We start from the raw sequence: 14579 nt of genomic DNA, 5'->3' as shown, positions 1-14579 counted from the left end.
TTAACCAGAGAGGTCCCAGTTGAAGGGTCTAGAAAAAGGATCTGGGCTCTACAGACCTGTCAGTCTGACCTCTGTGCCAGGGAAGGTCATGGGCCAGATTATCTCAAGTGCCATCATGTGACACGTACCGAGCAACCTTTGGCACTGTTTCCTACAGTATTCTTCTGGAGAAACTGGCTGCTCATGGTTCAGATGGATGTACAATTCACTGGATGAAAAAATGACTGAGAGCCCAGAGAGTGGTGGGGATTGAGTTAAATTCAGCTGCAGCTACTGGTATTCCCCAGGACTGAGTACTGGGGCCAGTTTTGTTTAATATCTTTATCAATAACCTGGACAAGGAAATCAAGTGCACCCTCATTCAGTTTGCAGATGGTACCAAGTTGGATGGAAATGCTGATCAGCTGGAGAGGAAGGAAGGCTCTGCAGAGGAATCTGGTCAGGCTGGATTAATGGGCCAGTTTGTGAAATGCAACAAGGTGGCATTCTGGGTTCTGCACTTGGATCACAATAACCATGTGCAGCACTTCAGGCCAGGAGAACAGTGCCTGGGAAGCTGCCTGACATAAAAGAGCCTGGGGTGCTGATCAACATTAGCAGAGTTGGAACATGAACCAGTAGTTGCGCAGGTGGCCAGGAAGGCCAGTGACATCCTGGTTTGGATCAGGAATAGTGTAGCCAGCAGGACCGGAGCATTCACTATTCTCCTGTACTTGGCTGTGGTGAGGCTGCACGTCAAGTCCTGTATTAGGCTTTGGAGCCCTCACAACAAGACATTGAGGGCAGGAGCATGTCCAGAAAAAGGCAACAGAGCTATTGAGTCTGATGAGAAGCTGTTGAGGGAGCTCTTGTTTTTTCTCACATGTAAGAAGCCAAGAACAAGAAGAATTGTGACAGGGGGGTTTAGATTGGATATTAGGGAAAATTTCTTCTATGAAAGGGTTGTCAAGCATTGGAACAGACTTCCCAGGCAAGTGGTGGAATCACCATCCCAGGAAGTGTTTAAAAGATGTATAGATCTGGCAGTTGGGGACATCGTTTAGCAGTTGACTTGGCAGTGTAAGGTTAGTGGTTGGACTTGATCATAAGGGTTTTTTCTAGCCCAAATGATTCTGTGATTCTAAGTAGGCTGACAGCAAACATATTCTTGAAAAAGGCAATCTAACTTTATATACCTGATTGTCCTTAACAGATTGGTGGATGTAAAGTCTGAGAGAGATATTGTCCTCACATAGGTAGGCATTAGCCTTCTTCAGTTAGCTGAACTGATTAGATTAATCTGAACTTTTTGCATCATAGCTCCTGATTGAAAATTGTTTGAAGTCAGGGCAGTATTTAGTTTAGCACCGGGAAAGGATAGAAGTAACAAAGCTACAATTACTAGCTTGTCTAACAGTGGCTGAAAGTGTCTCCCCCAGCACTGATAGAACATATATGATTGGAAAGATCCATGTCCTCAAGAATCTCATCCACATTTAAATACCACATGAGTCATAGATCAATATCATAACCTTTTATAAGTGCTTCATACGAAATCCTTGCTGCAGCTAGAGAAAATATGTGAGGTTGGATTTGGAAATTAAGATAGCTGAGGAAAGGTGGAGTAAAAACATGTATGTTTTAGCAGCAAGTCTAAAATTACTGTCTTTTCACTGGATGGTCACTGTGATCTTTCCAGGTGATTCTTGTTTACTTATTGCATACAGCAGTTCAATTTCTGGCTATAAATAAAATTTTATTTAACTTAGTATTAAAATTGCATTAGGATTTTTCCAGGTATGTTAAACCCAAGCAAATTGCCAGGTAACTGAGTTCTGCTAGCCTTGAGTAAGAACTGAAATACCTCTTTGGGATTTGGGGAAGGGAGCTGGAAAATATCTTGAATTATGCTGCCTAGATTGTAGTTATTAATTTTTTTTTTCTTCCTGACAAAACCGAGGTTACAGACAATGTTGTTTCCAGTTGAAAGACATATAAGGTCAGAAATTTCTCAATATAGTTCCAGAAATGAGGATGTACAAAGTAGGAGAGGGAATCATTCAGAGAAGCCAGGCAGGCATTATTACTTTTCCCAGCCTCAAATTCTTCATTATCAATGCTTTTCATTTACTTTTTGGATCTGCAACACTGTTTTCTGTTCCCTCTGAAAAGTAAGGAATGAAGCTGTAAAAATGTAAAAACAGAGTTCAAGCAGAAGCTTCAAGCCTGTGTTGGGATACATAATGGAAAATGGATGGACATCCATCATGATTTTGTCTTAAAATTGATTGCTTTCCTGGGGTCATATATTGTAAGTCAAACTTACACATGTTCTAAAATGCACATTAAATGGCTCTAAAGCAGGAGTAACAGCAGGCAAAAGGCAAAATTAGGCTTTAATGTTCTACTATAATTGCACTCAGAATTGTCACCAAAGCATGATCAGCCTAGCAGACAAAGAATTTAAATTAGTGCCTCAGCTCAACAACTGAGATAACTTCCTGCCTGTTTGTCTTAGGTATAAAGGTATACACAATTTCTCTGCAGGTCTCTAGTATTCCAAACATTGCCAAGTGGACTGACAGCTTTAACAGGATGCACACCATGAAAGTGATAACCTTTGACATTGTTTCCTTTTAACAAGCCCAACTCAGACATTTATGAAAACCCTGTAAAGAACTGGGGCACAGGGAGGAAGTGGAGGTTTGAAAGTCTTCCCCTGTGGACCCATAACCATAAGAGTCTGCCACTTACTGTGAAATGCAAATTTCTATTTTGCAGTATTAAGAAAGAAAAACCAGGATCAATAAATTTTAAAAATTACTGATAAACTGATACAATTCTCCAAAGCAGAAAATTTTAACTGCAGACATTGAACACTGATTTTTAAAAGAATGTTGTAACTTGGAAGTTACATGACCTCTTTATGTACTAATTCTCAATGTGGTATGCTTGTAAGAATGTTCTAAGCAAATATCTGTCCTGCTTGTATCCATCCATAGCAATAGTGAATATCTTTTGAGCAGGGTAGGTCTGTCTTTTTAAAAAAACAACAAGCACTTGCCTTTATGAACACCAAAGCTCTTCTTCACTGCTGTTGCATTGCTATAGTGCCTTTCAGTAGTTACAAAACTGGCAGTAGTTTTATCAGAGTGTGTCCACTTTAATGGAACTAGGATTCAGGCCAGTTAGGAAACAGATCACACTATCTACAATGTAGTATTTTAATGTATCCCTTCAGGATGTAGAATTTCATGTAATAATAGGGAAAGATAAGGGTCTACGTAGGACAACTCAGCTCAGTTAGATGCCTGAAGTTATTTATAACAGTATCCTTTTTTCCCTCCAGAAAAATCAGCTTTTGAGGATTTGCTTTTAAGTCAGGGGATGAAGAACCTCACCCACCACTCTGACATTACTGGCCAGCTATTGCCGTAGCTGGCTTACTGTTTAACTTCCTTTTACTTCAGGTTACTGATCAGCATCCACTACATAGCTCCACAGGGATACTGTGAAGTTGGCTTAGTTAATTAATAATTTATCTAGTTATTCTATTCAGCATCATTATCATTAAACAATTTGCAATGAACTTTTTCTGTGATTTACTGCATGTTTGTATATCCTTTTTCTGATGAAATATGAGGGAGCAGAATGCTCAGTCAGGAATTAGTGTAAATATCCTGCTGGAGTTCCAGTACTTCAGGACACATAGAGCCTCAGTGTGGAATGGAACAAGAGGGATGCCATGTGTCTGATAATCTGACAGGACAGAAATGCTCTCTTTGTGTCTCCTGCTAACAATCTGTCAGGATTTCCAGTTACAGTGCCTTTGACTCACCTGTCATTATCTGTTCTGAGATGAAGACTAGCGCAGACACTCCCACCAAAAGACGTTTTTATTGTTTGATAGAATGACATTGTATTTGTCCACCTCTGAGATATCAAGGAATCTTAAATATATCTCCTAGGGTGAATTTGCTCCTAATAGAGGAGATGGGTACATTTTTTTGCAAGGTGTTGCACAATGTAGTCACAAAAGACATTTTTACTTTAAAAAAAGTTGCAAACTGCTATGTTTTCCAGTCCTAAAAATCCTCATACTAAAAATAAAAATTGAAAAAAAAATTCTGTTTAAAAAGAATACCACTAGTTAAAAAACTATAGCTTCTATTACTGCAGATGCTCCTTAGCCAACTTTATTTCAGCAAACATTTTTTTCTCCCTTCTAAACCCATATAACCTTCAGATTTATTCCATTCACATAAGCTGTCTTATTTCAAGTGAATTAATGTCTTCAGTAAAGGCTTTATGACTTACAGCCAAATGCTGCTGCAGAGAAGTCTTAGAATCCTGCTGCAGAATTTTCATACCAATCACCAGTCAGCAGTAGTCAGGTTTTCTGTTTCCATCACAACTCTGCTGCTTCAAAGGCAGAGAAGTAAGCCAGTCTCCCTGGTCACTCTGCCGAGGTTTTCAGCAAAGCTCACTGGTGTTTTCTCTGACTCTGGGTAAGATATGCCCATATGCAGGGCACAGTCTGTATGTGAACACCATCTGTTCTGAAGACTTCATTAACTTGGTTTACTCATTCCTAAACAAGCTTTGAGAAGTAAATCAGGAACTGTTGGCATGGCTGTGCTTGGTACTCATGGATACTCACTGCTGACCACAGACCAGGTGAATCCCAAGACAAATGGCTTCTGCCTGGGAGCTGCTTATGCTCATGAGAGGTGGGAACTATTTGGGTGGCATGTGCTGTCACTACCAGTAGAGCCTGACTCTGGGAGCCCAAAAGGGTACTTTGCTTCTAGTGCCTTATGTCAACCAATGTCTCTTTAATAACCACTTGAGTTTCAAATTCCTGAAATAGATAAAATAAGTAAGGATGTGAAGGAAAATAGAATCTTGGATTTAATTTCTCAGTGTTTTAAGATGGTATGTTCTAAGGCTATTTTTTAATGACCGGAAAGCCTCATAGCAGTGTCAGAGTTGCACACAAGCTACTCAAAAAGGTAGACTGGTTACTGGAGGTTTGGTTTCTACTAGCTATCCTGCTAGCTTTTCTGGGCAGTCTGTATTTTGTTTTATCAATTAATAGGAGCTTTTTGGCAAAAAGAAAAATGTAAAATCCAGAAGTCTCTTCTTTTTTTGTCAAATCTATTATCAGGTAAAGCCATGGTTAGTATTTTACTGGAGAAATTATTTGTACTAATGCAAAAATCAGAAACAGACATAGACATAGACATAACTGGAATCTCAAAAAAACCACTTTTTAAAGTATTCTGTTAACACCTTTCTGACTATATTCAAAATATTCAAAGCCCTTGGGCACCTCTCCTAGGAAAAAGACAAGGAGGGATGGGGGTTGTTCAGCCTGAAGAGAAGGCTCCATTGAGACCTTGTAGTGGCCTTTCAATATATAAAAGGTTTCTAGAAGAAAGATAGAAAGAAATTTTTTATGAAGGTCTTTTGTTACAAGACATGGGGCAATAGTTCTAGTTTGAACAAGGGTAGATTTAGACTGGACATAATGAAGGACATTTTTATACATGGTGCTTGGTAACAGTCAACATGGCTTTACAAGGGGAAGATCATGCCTGACAAATTTGCTGACCTTCTGTGATAGGCCTACAGGATGGATGGATAGGGGCAGAGCAGAGCAACTGACATCATCTACCTGGACTTGTGCAAAGTGTTTGACATTGTACCACTGAACATCCTTGTATTCAAAGTGAAGAGACATGGATTTGATGGATAAGCCACTTGGGTGAAAAACTAGCTAAAAACGGCCACACACACAGAATTGTGTCCATTGTCCACATGGAAACCAGTGACAAGCAGTGTCCCTCCACAGTCAGCACTGTGGCAGATACTGTTCAACATCTTTGTTGGTGACATGGACAGTGCAATCAAGTGCACCCTCATCATATTTGCTGACAACATGAAGCAGTGTGGTACAATCAACACACTGGAGAGAAGGGATGCCATCCAGAGGGACCTTGAAGGGCTTGAGAGGTGGGTTTGTGTGAACCTCATGGAGTTCAACAAAGCAGAGTGCAAGGTCTTTACACCTGAATTGTGGCAATGCAAGACACACCCACAGGTTGGGCAGAGAAGTGATTGAGAGCAGCCCTGTGGAAGATTTGAGAGTAACTGTTGATGAAAAACTCAACACAGGCCAGCAGTGTGGACTTGCAGCCCAGAAAGCCAATCCAATCCTTGGCTGCATTTAAAGGAGTGTGGCCAGCAGGTCGGAGGAGGTCATTCTGCCCTCTATTCTGCTCTGGTGAGATTCTGCCTGGAGTGCTGTATAGAGTCCACAACATAAGAAGGACATGGAACTTGTTGGAGCAAGTCCAGAGGAGGGCTGATAAATTCATACAAGGACTGGAGCATCTTCTCTGTGAAGATAGGGTGAGAAAGTTGAGTCTGTTCAGCCTGGAGAAAGGAAGGTTGTGTAGAATCTCAGAACAACCTTGCAGCATCTGAAGGGGGCCTTCAGGGAAGCTGGAGAGGGACTCTTCATCAGAATCTGTAGTGATAGGATAAGGTATAATGGGAGAATATTGAAAGAAGGGAAATTTAGATTAGATATTAGGAAAAAATTCTTTACTGTGAGCATGGTGAGACACTGGAACAGGTTGCCCAGGGAGGCTGTGGATGCCCAGCCCTGTCAGTGTTCAAAACCAGGTTGGATAAGGCCTTGAGCAACTTGAGGGGTAAATTTCCTTGCCCATAGCAGAGGGTGTTGGGAGCAGTTGATCTTTATGGTCCTTTCCAACCCCTTATTATTCTGTGATTCTGTGATTCTATAATTTGAATGGTGAGGCACTGTTAACAGGTTGCCCAGAGACACTGTGGGTGCCTTATCCCTGGAAATGCCTCAAGGCCAGATTGGACAGGGCTTTCAGCAGCCTGGTGTAGTGGAAGGTGTCCCTGCTCATAGTGGAGAGGTCAGACTAGATGAGCTTTAAATGTCCCTTGCAACCCAAATCATTCTGGGCTTCTATGATCCTAGGCTGTAGAGGCCCTTCAGATTCTCATTGTGCATCTTTGTAGCTGCCACTTTTTAAACAAATCTATCGGGCAACTGTATGTTTTTCACAACCTTCTCTAGGGTGGTGATAGGTGTAAGAACTCAGTCTTCCCACATCTATACTGAGTCTATAAAAATGCCTGGATTTCAGGGACTTCTTTGAGGAGGAAATACTTCATTTGCTGTTTCATTTGGTTTTAGATGCAGAAATTGAGGGATTGTTCTCTGTAAAATACAGAAATACAAATAATTTGCTTAATTTGAAAACCATGAGTAAGTTGGTTTTAAAAGCAAGAATGAAAAAGCATCTTCTTGCACACTTGTGTTACTGCTTGTAAAGCAGTTATGTGTTTACGAAATCACACTCAGTTGTCACAGGTTACTGGTGCCAAGTTGACATGAAATAGGAATATGGCTGAAACAAGATGAATTATTATTCAAGATCAGTGTTGTCTTAGAGAGGACATGACAAAACAAAACCGTTTAAGCTGTGTCATCATGACATTTCTCCCCTTTTTGTCTAATTCTTGTTATGCAGTTGTTTATCCTTGTTGAAATATTTCAATATTCTAAGCAAATGACAGAAAAGCAATATGAAATTGTTAAAGCATTATAGAATTAGTTCATTCTATTTGCAATTAAAATGTCAAATGTAAAAGATTGGTGTAGATCAGTTGAAAGTACTTATGGGCTGAGAGTAACTCAAGAGGCTCACATATTCTAGACCTGCTAAGCAATATTTAAGAAACCATAGTATTAATGGACATTTTAGTCTCCTATTCTGTCAATCTCATTTTGGATCAAGATCCTATTGTGGCATAAATACACAGATCATTACAGTTGACATATAAAACAGATTAATCTAGTTGAGGAAGCTGCATATTCCTTATTTGTCACACTGAAATTATTACTATTTCTCTCCCGATTTAGCATTTGGTATGTGTATACAAAATGTTTACATTTCAAATGCTGCTTTCACAGTACATAGGACATGATATATAAAATGCCAAAAATATAGTAGGGAGAAAATTTTATGCAAGCCTTTTCTCACATGAGTAAAATAGCAAGGAAGGCTTAGTGTTTAAGTTACTGATGAGACATCTTGATGACAGGCAATGAAACTGCAACCTAACGAATCAAGTTTAACTACACTGGAAATGTTGTGTTTTTAGTGTCTGGGCCAAATTTTTCTGAAGTCTGCATGATTCTCTGTTATGATTTATGACACCAGCTATTCATATTTCTCATAGTCAAGTCAAATGGGATATGCATCCTAACTTTAGATTTGAGGGTTGCTTTGTATGTAAATGAGAAAGTTACTGAATTTTCAACAGCAATTTCAGACAAAAACAAGGAGATTATGAAAAAGCTGGGGAAATCTCTCCAGCAGCTCAGAAGGCCTTGTTTTCGCAGTGTACTAATGAAGGAACTGCACTAGGGGTAAATAAATGGACTTTACCCATGACAAATGTTGTTTCATCTTTAAGATGAAAACATCTTTAAGAAAGATTAAAGAGATCAGCTAAAACTTAGTATTTACTTCATGTTGTGGGAGGGAAGTTTTTCTCTGAAACATGCCCTGCACCTGTTAGGCTCTGTGTGGGCCTGTGATTTTGCAAAAATAAAAATTATCAATTAGTACTGCTGCTTGACTGGAGAGAGAATTCAAGATAGCTCTACTGATGGACACCTTGGTCACACAAGGAGATCACATTTTCAACCCTTCAGCTTAATAAAAGCAACAGTCTACTCCTCAGCTACCAGCTTACATTGTATCATATATCATATTATATTCATATTATATTCATATTTCATTTGTGAAGGACAAGTACCTTTGTACAAAACAGTCCAATACCCCCTCTGACATGTGTAATGATTCCTAGCAAAGGCTGAGCCCAGTAGCAATGCACAGCAGTGATAATGCAGAGCACATAAGTAGGTAGGTGCAAGGTCTGGAGGCATTTTACACTTTGCTCTCTGCAGTCATCATAACCTTTCAGGCAGTGCCTTTGATTAATCTGGGTTAACAATGTCAATTCAATATCTTTTGCATACAAATCAGAGGCAGTTCCAGGCATTTCTTAGAAGACATTTATAATTCCATGTAGACCACCAGGCTATTGTTAACCTTTAGGACAGGCATCTTAGCATATAACTCATGGGAATACAAGGATGTACACATATGAAGAAGCACAATTTGAAGATAGCAGAGAAAAAAATCTCTTTTCTTCTCTAAGACACAACTACTTTGTTTAACTATGTGATTTTGTCCTAAATTGCTGTAATTTGGTCTTTGAAAATTATGGACCTCTGCTCGTACCTTCAGCTGCTAACCAACCCATTGGATCAAGGGCTTTGAATTGGAATTGTTTTGGACAGCCAAATGTCAGTCTACATGGGAGGATTTAAAAGTAACCCTCTCTGTCAGGAAATTTTTAGTTCAATGGGAAGGCCTTTCAAGGAAAAAAAGTATTTCTTTTTCAACTGAAAAAATCACATCAGCTGCAGAACTTATCACTACACTGCTGCTCTCATGCAAGGCATTTTAAACACTGAGTCATGGACAAATACCACAACCACAAAACCTTGAGTGGTAAGTTTTTCTCCTAGAGTCTGTCTTCCTCCTAAAGTCTGTCTTCCAAGTATTTGTTAGGGTGGGGAGGATAGAAAGTTCACTCCATAGATTTTATTGACATTTTTAATGTGCATACTAGGGAAAAATATTATACGGGTAAATAGCTTAAAAGTCACATAAGTTTCCATCTGAAGGTCACTGACTGGTGGTGGCCATGCTACATGCTTTTCTGCCCTTATTTCTTGTCAAGAAAAGGTGAGGTGCATTGAAGAATCCTTTTCAGCTGGCAGTTTTGGACAGTACTAGATATTTGGAAGATGTAATCCTTAAGCTTTGGACTGTATTTATTTGAGAAGCCTGGGGTTTTTTTTAGATAAAGTCCTTTGAATTTTGGTTTGGCAATATAGAGATTGCTTTCACAAACCCTCTACAACATGCATTTGGAAGGATTTATACCATGCTTTGTTGCATTGCTGGTTAAATTTGCACTTACAATTTTCTGTGGGTTTCTGTGGTAGCAAGAAAAACTGATTTACTAATATTTGCAATCTAAACTCCTCCTGTGGAAGCTTTTTTGTTTCACCTTCTGCTGTCAGAATTTTATCAAGAGCACCAATTTGTCACAATGGAACATTGTGGCTAGAAGCTCTTCTAATTCAACAAAACCCTTTTGCAAGTCTCTGTTTCAATTGGAATAGCAATCAAAAACACACAGCTGATTCAGTAAATGCTTTTCACCCTCATCAAGCAGACAGCTTTAGGGAGAGGGAGGATCTACCTAGTTGGTTGGCCAATGACAAGCATACCGTATACAGGAAGAGAAGAGCATCCACTAGTGCTACTTACTACACTCAGGGAAGTTCAGAGGATACAGCAGTTACAAAGTGGTCTGTTCATTCTCAAATTTGTCTCAGTTAGCTTCCCTGAATACACATGCATGTGTTTGGCATTTGAGTAATAGAAGTAACCTTCCTCTCATTCATTATGCTCATATATCCCCTTGTCATACAAAAGGGCTGAGCTAAATTGAGGCACATGGACAAAGGGCAGCCAGAGGCAATTTTAGTCACTGGCATTCTGTAGTTCTCATAGTAGGTAGTGTAGGTAGTGCCTCATGCCACTTAATAAAAGCAGTGGCAGATTTGTTGAACAAATTAGATATTGTCTTTATTGTTCTTGGCAATGAGATTTTGGAGCTTTGAGTGAAAGTAAGGAAGAAGAGAAAAGAAGTAACTCCTGTTAGGATGTGACACTCTGGAGTTAGTCGATGATGAAACCCAAGGGTTTATGCTATAACTGTATTCATTCTGTTTGTACCTTGCAGTGAGCCACCTTTATGGATTTGGACTAATGGATGCTGAAGCAATGGTGACAGAAGCAGAAAAGTGGACAACAGTGCCTCCACAGCATGTGTGTGTGGAGAACACAGATCGGCAAATCAAGTAATACCCGCTACCAAAACTTTTGCTGGCATAAATTTATGGAAAAAAATTGGCTATTATTTACCCCTCGCTTGCATTGTGTATAATGTATCATTTTTAAAGCCATACTAGAGAATCTGTCACATTTACAGATATAGTGCATGAGAAAAGGCCCTAGTTTAAAGAACATCGCAGAAGGTGAAGGTGTAAAACAGTCCAGACTGGGTAATGATGGATTTTTATGTAGATGATACATCAAAGAATATTTGGTTGAATGCATTTCAGTCACCTTTGCAAGAAGAGACAGATTTAACAGTCCAGGATGTAAAAAGCAAATATGCTTTTGAAACGGTATGATAATGTGTCTCTCCGATGGTCTTAGGAGGGTCTCTAGTTCAGAGGCCAAAACTGAACTGCTTTTCACTTGCTAAGATAGGGTCTCTGTAGAACCAGGCTTAAGAGCAAAACTCTGTTATGTGTACTCAATGGACATAGAGGCAGCATCAAGCATAAGGCAGACTTCCAAAGCACTGAGAATATTGTTTACTAAGTATATTTGACAGGCTTGATCTGTAACTGATATAGTCTGCAAGGATGTCATGCCAATTTAAACCAGCTGAGTCAGATGCCTTTTGGTACCGTTAACATGTAGTACTTGCTGTTACATAAGCTAGGATTAGCTATGCCAGGCATTTCCTGGGGTTTAGAAACCAGCTGTGATCCCATGACAATCTCAGCATTTCTCAGCTGGCCACTAATCTACCACAATGCTCTGTCGCAAAGGCTTATTCCTATTTTACCTTGTGTATGTGCTTAACAGAAACCCAGGCAGTTGCCATTAGCCATTATCTGCAGTGAAATAATTACACTATAGTGGTATTTTCAGCTAGGAAGCACATGTCAAAACTAGTGATTATAGGCTACTGACTGTACAGTTATCCAACACCATCATTCTCTACTAAGCAAAAAAGATGGGTTTGTGTATTTTACACAAAAAGCAAGAAATGCTAATGTTGTTTGCTGTGCTTCTGTTATAGAACAATACGACCTGACAGCATTGTCCGTTCAATTTACAAAGCCACTGGCTGTTCAGATAATCCTAACCACCATGTGATCTACTTGGAGCATGTTGTTGTACGTATCACTATTACTCACCCTCGACGTGGAGACTTGGCAATTTACCTAACTTCTCCTTCTGGAACTAGGTCACAGCTCTTGGCCAACAGGTATAGTATGACAACCGAATTTCACAGTACAGTCAGCATGTAGAGCCTCCATAGACATGTCCATATCAGCAAAGAGCAGTCAAGTCATTACAGCGGGGATACTAGAAGACATAGGCTAATTACACTTTCTTGGAGAGATGGGCAGAGTGAAGTACAAATGAACTCAGAGATGAGTAGAGTACAGTCTCAGTACTCAGAAGAGTAGTGTTAAAACTGTTGAACTCCAAGACAAAGATTAGTCAATTTCAATAGTTCTTGTGTGGCTCACCATTTATTAGATGGCTGGAAAATGTGAAGAAAACAGATTGAGTGTTCATAAGGAAGCTGAATCAAAGTGTTTCTACATATTGCTACTTATTTTTCGTTTTTCTCTTTTCTTATCGTTTTTTTTTTAATACCAATGAAAATCAGATAGAATAGTGTGTATTTACAATATTTTTTAAACCCCTGATGTTACCTGTTTCCAAATCCTTTTTTTCAAAGTAAACATACTTAATCTATGAAAGGCTCATAGTAGGACAACGCTGAAAAGTAGCACTAGCACTTGAAATTAAAGGGTTCATTTGTAAATTGCATATTAAAGCTTTTAAAAGTTAGTCATCACCTTCAAAAATTTTTGAAAGTTAGACATCAATTCAATGATGGATACTTGTTTTCAAATGTCCAGCCATTTTTACAACACCTACTAAGAAAGATCAATCTTCTTCCTCATCCTGTCACTTCTACGTTATGTTTTTGGAGAAACTGTCATAGTGTGTCAAATTGTCTTTTGTATTCTTCTTATTGAACTCAGACAAGTATCTCTTTGTCCAATGTATCATTGAACAAATGATAAGTGGAGGGAATCATTAGCAAACTGGAAGACTTCTCAGTGATGATTCTATTTTTCTGATCTACTAGCAGAAATTTTCTTCAAAGAAAATATTGGCAGTCTTTCCCATGTAAATCTCACTAAATCCATGGTCATCCACCTCCTACCAGACATGGTTAAGCATTAAGAAACATCAGAAAACTTTCCAAATTTTACACCAGTTACAAATATGCAAATAAGTTACATTTACAGTAAGAAATGCTTGTATACTTCTCCAACTAGCTAGAAATCTTCTTCCTCATGGGACCATAGGTAATTCTTGTTCCTTGATCACTTGATGTGTATGACTGCCATTCTGCTAGACATAGAGGATGGCTCCCAAAGAAAAGTTTATGTTTACTGATGTTATGTATCAGAAACTGCAAAAAAGGCCATCTATCAAACCTGTGTTGTGAGAACTCTTCTGCCATCATGCTTAAATCTTCACAAAATTAATATCCCTAGTCCTACTCTTCAGGGCTTTTAACAGATTGAGAGTGGCCTGCTTTCCAGACTGCTTTTCATCCATGCTTCCTCAGCCAGAAAAGCTCATTATCTAGCTCTGGAGACTTGCATGTCCTCCTCTATCTCAATGATAGAAGGACTTATATTTCCTCTTTAAACCAAGAGCCTGTTTTGGAGACAGGTGGAGGTCAAATGGACTTGGTTCTGATTGAACTGTGAATACACATTTTCATTAGAGATTATGTTAAATTAAAAGAAAAGGTAAACTGAAAATATTCTTCAAGCTGTAGGCACTAATTCACCAAATGGAGAGGAAGTTGTCCTGGAAGTTTGGGGTCTCTAGAATATCTCCTGTGTTTCATTGTGAGTGCTGTCATAGGTTGCTAATAAAGCACATAGGCACACATATCCATGTCTTCCTGCTGCACTACTGCACTGAATAAAGAATTTGTCTTCTGCTAACGAGTGTGAGACAGGTTTCTCTTATTAGTTATGAAACAGGGTTTTGTTTTTGTGTTTGAAGAAATCCTTCTTTAGTTTTCCCTTCCATTTTCATGCAGTAGTTCCTCCTCAGTTCAAAATGAAAAAACATGAAAGCCATCCAACTAGGTATCCAAACAAAACAATCTTGTGTAAACCCAGTGGTCGTAACACAGCTAACTTTTGGCTCTAGGCTCTCATGTGCTGCAGCTGACTCACAGCAAGTGGGAAATACATTCCAGGATTCACAGTTCACCTCTGGTGATGATTGGTGTGTGGGATAGGTACAAAATTTAATTCAATCAGTGTCTTTGTAACCCCTGCACCTTAAAAATAATTCTTTTCTGTATGTGCAGAAGAGAAAGGGTATGCAAATATATGTAATATAATAAGAGGATGTTCAGCTCTTTCTTATATGATAATATCAGAAGACTAAACAGAAAACAAAGAAACCTGAAAGGCCTTTTCACATTTTGTTACTTCCCAGGAAACAAATTATTCATGACAGAGCTCATAGAATCTCACCAGAAATTCCCTTCCCACGGAA

General features: G+C 39.1%; 1 protein-coding gene across 2 annotated transcripts in view; it reads left to right on the top strand.

The window, feature by feature from the left end:
- Positions 1-14579, top strand: part of PCSK5 (proprotein convertase subtilisin/kexin type 5) — a 229819-nt gene that overhangs the window by 135359 nt on the left and 79881 nt on the right. For both annotated transcript variants that reach the window (XM_071448591.1, XM_071448590.1), the window contains exons 11-12: positions 10915-11032; positions 12049-12237. In XM_071448591.1, the coding sequence (XP_071304692.1) occupies positions 10915-11032; positions 12049-12237 (307 nt within the window). The remainder of the gene's footprint in view (positions 1-10914; positions 11033-12048; positions 12238-14579) is intronic.

Source organism: Agelaius tricolor, unplaced genomic scaffold (genome assembly GCF_023055355.1).
Source record: "Agelaius tricolor isolate 1412-34295 unplaced genomic scaffold, bAgeTri1.0.p SCAF_27, whole genome shotgun sequence".
NCBI lineage: Eukaryota > Metazoa > Chordata > Aves > Passeriformes > Icteridae > Agelaius > Agelaius tricolor.
The sequence above is the reverse complement of the archived record's forward strand: the minus strand, read 5'-3'. Positions and strand labels throughout refer to the sequence as shown.